This window comes from Primulina huaijiensis, chromosome 4, assembly GCF_012295235.1.
Source record: "Primulina huaijiensis isolate GDHJ02 chromosome 4, ASM1229523v2, whole genome shotgun sequence".
Lineage (NCBI taxonomy): Eukaryota > Viridiplantae > Streptophyta > Magnoliopsida > Lamiales > Gesneriaceae > Primulina > Primulina huaijiensis.
The window spans coordinates 10,092,076-10,101,060 of NC_133309.1; the positions used below are offsets into that span (position 1 = coordinate 10,092,076).

At 37.8% G+C, this 8,985-nt stretch overlaps 1 protein-coding gene across 1 annotated transcript; it reads left to right on the forward strand.

The window, feature by feature from the left end:
* Positions 1 to 908: 908 nt before the first annotated feature.
* Positions 909 to 2,824, forward strand: LOC140974879 (uncharacterized). The gene is made up of 2 exons (XM_073438368.1): positions 909 to 1,656; positions 2,100 to 2,824. The coding sequence occupies exons 1-2, from the start codon at positions 909 to 911 to the stop codon at positions 2,822 to 2,824; spliced, it is 1,473 nt and encodes a 490-aa protein (XP_073294469.1).
* Positions 2,825 to 8,985: the final 6,161 nt, after the last annotated feature.

Here is an 8,985-nt window from a genome sequence, read left to right on the forward strand (position 1 = left end):
GATGTTCGGAGATTTCAAACACTCCTACGTCACCCCTTCTATCACGAAGATAGGATATTCACTAAAAGACTTTGATCGATACAAAGAGTTATACAGACCCACTTCAATTTTGGACTTAAAAATGCCAAACTGATACTCTTATTTACAAACCGATTTACAGTACTCAACTTGACTGAAATAACTTAGCATGACTGATTACAACAATATAAGTTTGTGCTTGTAAGCTCGAAGTATAGCCTTAAATGCTATAAATGTATACAATAAGCATGAGCAAAGATTTCAGCATAGCAACAGATCAGTTGATAGTTGAGTTTTTCAAAAGTTTGGAGTTCGGAGATTCAAGAGAGTTTCTCAGCTGCTGTTTCTCTACTATTTATAGGCTTTGCCTCCAACAGTAATATTGAATGCGACTTAAATATTTCTATCTATTGTTTGCCACGTCAACATTCTTTTGACAATCGTAGACTGCGTTTTTTCTGAAATGCGGCGATCCCACTACTAGTTGCAGTCTGCTTTTGTACAGTTGTCGGTTGCATGTCCTTTTCCTTAACTGATGACGTGTACAGCTGAAAGATCAGCTTATAGGCTATAATAGATAAGCTCATAATTGTTTGTAGCAACTGACAGTTTCCAACTGATCATCAGTTGTCTGCGTAGTTCAGTCAGCTGGTTCAGTTGCCTTTGATTTTCTTCGAATTAATCTTCAGTTATGGGCAACCGATAGTTTGCATATTTTAGATCAGTTACTATCGGTCTTTTTGATCAGGTAGTTCAATCTATTACACGCTCAGTTTGTCAAACTTCCAAAATTCAGTTTCCAACACATGCATATGCTTTTTTGGATATAAATTATGTTTTGGGAATTCCATTGATCATTTGACCGTTTTCTTCCATTTTGTCTTGTAGCGATGGCTGACCACCTTGGTGATGAGAGTAGTCGTGGTAGTGTAGGTCATTGGGGTGACCAGGACGACTGTAGGCGTCATCGCGAGCATCGTCATCGTCGGGATGACCCTAGGCGTTCCGAGATGTACTGTTTCATTCAGATGGGGCCTAAGCCTTTAGTTGGTGGTGAGACTCTCGATATTGCGGAGGATTGGTTAAAGCGCATGGAGAGTTGTTTCCGTGCATTCCAGTGCACCGAGGAGCAGCAGATGGAGACCCTTGGTTTTCTTCTCGAGGGGCGTGCGCGCAATGGGTGGCGATCGACTTCTGCGCCGATAGTCCAATCCCGTCGTAGGGTGACTTGGGCTGATTCCGTGCAGCTATATTTTCCTCCAGCCCTTGTTCATGCAAACATGATTGAACTTCTAAGTCTTAAGCAGGGGAGTATGTCTGTTGACGAGTATCTACCGAATTTCTTTGAGTTGTTGCCCTTTGCTCCTCATATTAGTGGCAGTTCTGAGGCCAAGTATGACCATTTTCTTCAGGACCTTAACCAAGAGATCTTTGATCGAGTCACTGTATGCGATGATCCTACTTCTTATGAGGGGTTAGTGAACCAGTGTCGCCAGGTGGAGATCAATCTGCAGCGTGGTAGGTCTACTCTGTCTTCTCGACCTCCGAGTACTTTGAGCCCTCGATCTCAGTCTTTCAAGAAGTCTGGTTCTTCTTCTTCTGGATCTGGATCTCGATCTAGTGGTGTTTTTCGCTTTGGTAAGAAAAAGTTTTCTTGTGTGCATTGTGGGAAGAACCATCCATCTGAGTAGTGCCGAACAGCCGGAGGAGCTTGTTTTCAGTGCGTAGAGATGGGTCATTTTTAGAAATATTGTCCTCAGTTGCAAGGTGGAACAGGATCTAGTTCCGGATCTCAGACGACTGTTCAGCAGGGGACACAAGGTCAGGCAGTGGGCGGTTCGAATCTTTGACCTCGTGCCCAGGGTCAGGTATTTTCGCTGAACATGGATCAGGTTGCAGATGAGACAGGATAGTCATAAAAAGTACTTTTTGTTTATGCGGTATTCCTGCTTTTATACTTATCGATATCGGAGCATTACATTCATTCATATCTGCATGATTTGTTAAGCGTCATAAGTTACCGTATGTTTCTCTAGACGTCATTCTTTTTGTTTCTACTCTGATGGGTCATTCGGTCTTAGGGAAGCGTCTAGTGATGGGTTGTCCTTTAGATTTTGAGGATAATAAGTTGACTGCTAATCTTATGATCCTAGAGATGGAAGACTTTGATTGTATTCTAGGTATAGATATGTTGACCACCTACCGAGCTACTGTGGATTGTTACCAAAAGCTTGTTCAGTTTCGTACGACTGAGAGCTCTAGTTTGTTTTTTTATGGTGAGGGAGCACGACCTCCAATGCCAATGGTATCCGCTCTAAAAGCCTGTCGTGCTTTAGAGTCGGGCGAGGAAGGCTACCTCATCTATGCGATTGATTCGTCCATAGGTAGTGTTGATATAGATGATCTTATAGTGGTTCGTGAATTTCCTAAAGTTTTACTAGATGAGATTCCTGGTTTTCCTTCGATTAGAGAGGTGGCATTTGGCATCGAGTTAGTGCCAGGGACTGCACCAATTTCTCGTGCACCCTATTGTCTGGCTCTGTCAGAGATGAGGGAATTGAAGCAGCAGTTGGAGGATCTTCTGGATAGAGGTTTATATTCACCGAGTGTTTTACCTTGGGGAGCCCCAGTCTTGTTTGTCAAGAATAAGGATGGATCGATGCGACTGTGCATTGATTATCGCCAGCTGAATCGTGTGACGATAAAAAACAAGTATTCATACCTCGTATTGATGACTTGTTCGATCAGCTTTAGGGTACTTCTGTGTACTCCAAGATTGACGTGCGATCTGGTTATCATCAAATGAGAGTCAGAGATGTTAATATTTCCAAGACTGCATTCCGTACTAGATATGGGTATCACGAGTTTCTAGTGATACCATTCGGATTGATGAATGCACCAACGGTGTTCATGGATCTGATGAACCGAGTCTTTTGAGATTATCTGGATCAGTTTGTTGTGGTTTTCATCGACGATATGTTGATTTATTCTCAAATTGTGGAGGAGCATGCCTAGCACTTGAAGATTGCGTTGCAGATTCTTCGTGAGAAGCAATTGTATGCTAAAATTAGAAAGTGCGAGTTCTGGATTAATCGTGTAATATTCCTTGGTCATGTGATTTCCAAGGAAGGAGTTTCTGTGGATCTTATCAAGATTGAGGCAGTGATGAATTTGTCACGTCCAAAGATAGTGGCCGAGATCCGTAGTTTTCTAGGTCTGGCACGTAATTATCATCGCTTTATCGTGAATTATTTTCAGGTAGCTAGACCATGGACATAGCTTACTCGGAAGGATGTTTCATTTGAGTGGTCATCTGAGTGCGAAGATAGTTATAGAGAGCTTCGTCGATTTCTGCACCTGTTTTGGCGTTACCGTCAGGATCTGATGGTTTTAGTGTCTACACCGATGCCTCTTTGCAGGTCTTAGGGTGTGTGTTGACGCAGAATGGTCATGTGATCGCTTATGCTTCCAAATAGTTGAAATCTCACGAGGAGAATTATCTTTTTAATGATCTGGAGTTGGTAGCTATTGTGTTTGCGCTGAATATCTGGCGTCATTATTTGTGGGGACCCGGACGCTAATTCCAATTTTAATCATTCTTAGGAATTATTCAATCTATTATATAACAGGGTCTAAATTTTTTTTTTTTAAATACAAAGCGGAAACGTAATGTAAATCGATCTGAAATACATATTAAACATAAACATACAAATCTTGTATTGTCTATAATAATTCAACTAGGTCCAACTACATATCAGTGTTGAATCCTAATTTAATTCTGAGCCCGGATCTCCACGCTATCTAGTCCAGCCTCGTTCTCTTCTTGACCCTGATCCTGTCCCACCTGTTGTCATGCACACATGCAAACAAGACAACAGCCGGATAACTCCGGTGAGAATTATATTCTCAGTATAAACCATATATACATGCAATCATATAAACAATATAAAAGCATATCATAGGCATTCATAACATGTATCAAAATCAGAAACATGAATCAATATCAATAATAAATCATATTCTAAAGATGTATCATAATCAGGAACATAATTCAATATCAAGCAATGAATCACTCTCCGTGATTCTCAGACTCAGACTCGACTCAGTCCTAATCTAGGGATCCCGATCTGAGTAAGAACATACACCCACCTACACTCCCGATCGGGGTGGTGGTACGTTCTTATTCACGGACTTTGGCCCTTTCCATATCGAACATCAGTAATAGAAGCAACTCCAATTCTATCCACTTCGATATGACCAAACATCCGGTGTCTTGACCTATCCGTCACAGACTTTGGTATTTTCACCAATATCCTATCCTGTGACAATGTGCAATGTGCCAGTGACGATTCTATCACTATCCGGCACTACTGTCACAAGATTACTCATTTACAATTAGGCGTATCCGCTTATGACTCAATACATAACTCAATAATTCAAATATATCAATCTCATTTAATTGCAAATATCAATGCAAGAAAGTAAAGTATGTGATTTTGGGAAACTCGAGTCAAACCTCACTCGAGTTGTGCAATCCCAACTCAACATTAATTTATACCTTTATCTTCTCCGATTGACGAAGACGAAGTCTCGAATTCAACTCTGTCCATATCCAATCTGGCAATGACAATATCGAATATATACAATATCAGTATATAACTCAATTTAAGACATGTTCTGATCAATACTCACAATATAATCTGTCAATATCAACGATACAACGATACAATCTCAATAACTACAGAATCTGATCAATATCAATTTACGGATGTTTCGACGGCATAACACTACAGTCTCGATAACCCCGTCAATCTCAACATCACAGATATACTACCAGAACTCATAATCAATATCGGTATAATTCATACTCTCAACAATAATAGATCATACTCTCAATTCAGTACAATCTCTATCATAACCGTTCTGAAAATGTTATCAATTGCATACACAGTCTGTTCTTCGATCTGACTTCAATTATATACTGATCAGTAAATCCAGAACACATAACAATAATCAAATCTCAATTCATAATCAGTAATGATACAAATCTGATATCAAATCTCAGTCAATTTCTTCCAAAAATCATAATAATTCTATACAGTACTCGTTCTTCAATCCGATTTCGATGATACGATGTCTACTATGTCAAGAACAGCATATATGAATCATATCTGATTCTGACAATATCATAATTTCAATTCATGTCTAAACGTAACAAAACTTACGTCCTGTTGTAGCCTGCGTCGATAAGAACACAGTACTGTACTCAGATTCCAAATCAGACGGACGGATCGAAATATAAAGGCGTAAGGATTTTCAACCTTTCTTCCCTCGAAGCTTCTCTCGTTCTTTCTGAATTCAGAATTGAAGTATGTATATATATATATATACATACACGTAACATGCAACAAGGCAAATGGCTCATCCTACATGCAACACGTCTCGCGCATATGCGCGACCTTCCTCGGCGCATATGCGCGAGACATTCTGTCTCGGCGCGTAGCCTCACGGCAGCTCGCGCATATGCGCGCCCCACTTCCGCGCATGTGCGCGAGGTTCTCTGGAATTCACATTTGGCTACTAGACACCTCGCGCATATGCACGCACTGACACCGCGCATATGCGCGGGGTCTTCTGCCCAATTCGCACATGGCTCACGCATCAAGTCGCGCATGTGCGCGAATGCACTACCCTCGCACATACTTTGCGTCTTTTCTCTTCTTTCCCGATCTAGTACTTTCCGTCTATAATTACCGTGATTAATCAATAACTCATTTCAGATTAATCTCAGATTACGGTAATCAAATCTCGGGCATTACATTATTTGTATGGTGTTTAGTTTGAAATTTTTACTGACCATAAGAGTCTGAAGTATATGTTGACTCAGGCTGATTTAAACATGAGACAACGTCGTTGGATGGATGTACTTAAGGATTATGACTGTGTTATCAAGTACCATCCACGTTCTGCAAATCTCACAGCCGATGCTCTTAGTCGCGAGGTGAGAGTTTCTACACTTCAGGCCAGTGCTATGTCTAGTGTTGTCCAAGATTGTTGTTCGTTCGGGTTTAACTTAAAGAATTGGAAGGGTATGGAGAGCATTCGTGTTTCTATAATTTTATCTGAGCCAGCTTTGTTCACTCGGATTTGAGATGCTCAGATGTCTGATCTCAACACCTAGAGATTAGCTCGGTTAACTAATGGAGATAGTGGTTTCCACTATCGGTTTGATGGCCTTCTGTGTTTGTCTAGTCACGTTGTAGTATCAGAGGATGACACTTTGAGGGAAGAGATCTTGTCTCAGGCTCGTCGCAACAAGTTGAGTATTCATCCTGGAAGTAACAAGATGTATAAAGACTTGAGAACACGATTTTGGTGGAAAGAGATGAAGAGCAGCGTGTATCAGTTTGTCTCCAAGTGTCTAGTTTGTCAACAGGTTAAGACAGAGCACCGTCGACCTGGAGGATTATTGTTGAATCTACCTATTCCTGAGTGGAAGTGGGAATATCAGGATGGACTTCAAGAGTCACTTGCCATTATCTTCGAGGAACAATGATGCCATTTGGGTAGTGGTGAATCGACTCACCAAGTCTGCTCATTTTCTGCCATATAACCGTGATTTCACTTTCGATCGTATGGCTCGATTGTACATTAAAGATAATGTACGTTTACATGGAGTGCTAGTCAGTATTGTCAGTGACAGAGATCCTCGTTTACCTCACGGTTTTGGGGTAGTTTCCAGTCAGCATTGGGCACTGCACTGAGTCTGAGTACTGCTTATCATTCGAGCCTTCATCAATGTAACCGAATTCTGGTTGCCATCTCCAGATCCATGGAATTCCAAATTCTATAAAGAATAGACATAGAGTCTTGCCATCAATCCAATGTTCTGAAAAAGATTTTATAATACTTGGGGAAACATTTAACCAAGTATTCATGGGTTTTATGAAAACCTCGGGCAAAATTTTTGCTGATGGACCAAATATTTTCCACTATATTAAAAACCAATTAGGAATTGGATAATGGAAAACATTTTCACAGATTTATAAAAACCATGTATGTTTTATTTTCTCATTTTCATAAAATAGAGTTTTATTAAAACTCTTAACATAATCTCAAAAGTTATATTTAAAACTAAATTCTCAACATAATCCCAAAAGTTAAATTTGAAACTCATTTGATGACTTTGGGAATAAAATTCTTTTTCCACTAATGGAGATATTCCGCATTCTTCAATAAATATAATCTTTTTGATAATAAACTTGGAGAAGTTATAACTTCCTTTCTGTTGAGTATTACTGAAAAAGTGAGTTATTTCAACACTTTTTGTAGATAATAGAAGATTTTCATAAAATCCTCTTTGCTTGTAAGCACCATATACATATGATGTATTGGTTAAGTATCTTTCCATGATAGTCCATGGAGTTTTTTCCCATTGGGTATCTCTTTCTTCTATGAGAAAAATTAATTCACGATGTTTTGTCTCTATATAAAAGACAGAATCACCTTCATCATCTTTAATGATGTTAGCATATGATGCTTGAGACTGAGAATCAGTATTACTTCTCTGTTTCTGTTTCAAGAATTTTTGAAATTCATTGTATATCTCATTTTGCTCTGTATTACTGGAAGATGAACTAGATAAGTTCTGGGCTATTAGCCTTTGTTTACCGTGCTGTGCTATAATATTAGGGTGTTTTCCCCTACCACCTCTTCCTCTATAAGAGAAATCTCCGCGACCTCGAGAATTCATATCTGTGAATAGAAACATTAAGATAAATATTCTCGGGTTAAGAAATCTGGTAAGTAATTTCAATCTTTATTAGACATAAATTTTGCAGATTTGCAATCAGTTTTTATAATAAACTTTTGATTATATAAATCATCTTGAAATTTTAAAATACATCTAACAATGGCTAGTATTTATTTCGCCGCTGTAGAATAATTTTTCTAGGCATTATTCCATTTCCCAGAATAAAAACGAATCAGATATTCCTGTTTAGTTTGGGGATCTTTTTGTTTCAAAAATCCACCAAAACCTATATCAGAAGCATCTGTTTCTACAATTTTATCCCATTGAGGATTAGCAAGCATAAGACAAGGAAGATTTTTAACATTTTCCTTTATATTTTTAACAGCTTCAGTATGTCTATTAGACCAAGGTAAAGGATTTTTCTTTGATCTATCATATAAAATAGCTGAATCATTAGTAAGATTTTTAATATAAGGAGAAATATAATTTAAACTTCCTAAAAATCTTTGTAACTAAGTTTTATCAGTTATAATATCAGTAAATTTTGAACCAAATTCTATACTTCTTTGTATAGGAATTATTTTTCCTTTTCCAATCATATGACCAAGAAATCTAATATTTGTTTGGAACAAAATCATTTTAGACTTGGATATTACAAGACCATTTTTTATAACAATATTTTTAAACATTTCTAAATGTTAAAATGTGTTTCAATATCATTTGAAAAGACAAATATATCATCAATATAAACAATTATAAAATTGCTTTAATTATAAAAAATATCATTCATAATTTGTTGAAATTCTGAAGGGGCATTTTTAAAGCAAAAGGGCATAACTGTCCATTCATAATAACCTATTGGAACAATAAAAGCAGTTTTATATCTATCATATTCTTTAATTTTAATCTGCCAAAATCCTGATTTAAAATCGAATTTTGAGAATATAATAGCATTAACAAGTCTATCTAATAAATCTTTTTTTATTATGAATAGGATGCTTAATCCATTTCAAAACCTTATTAAGAGGCTTATAGTTAATGACTAATCTAGAAACTCCTCTTTCCTGCTCAGAATGTTAATTAATATAAAAAGCAGTACATGACCAAGGAGATTGAGAATGATTTATTAAACCTTTATCTAATAAAGAATGAATCTCATTCTTATATAATTCAAAATATTCAGAATTCATTTGACAAAGACGAGCCTTGGTAGG

Excerpts from the sequence above, each read along its gene's own strand:
- LOC140974879 (XM_073438368.1), top strand. The coding sequence starts at position 909 with ATGGCTGACCACCTTGGTGATGAGAGTAGTCGTGGTAGTGTAGGTCAT. Across the intron at positions 1,657-2,099 it reads TAGTGGTGTTTTTCGCTTTG|GGAAGCGTCTAGTGATGGGT; the intron begins GTAAGAAAAAGT and ends ATTCGGTCTTAG.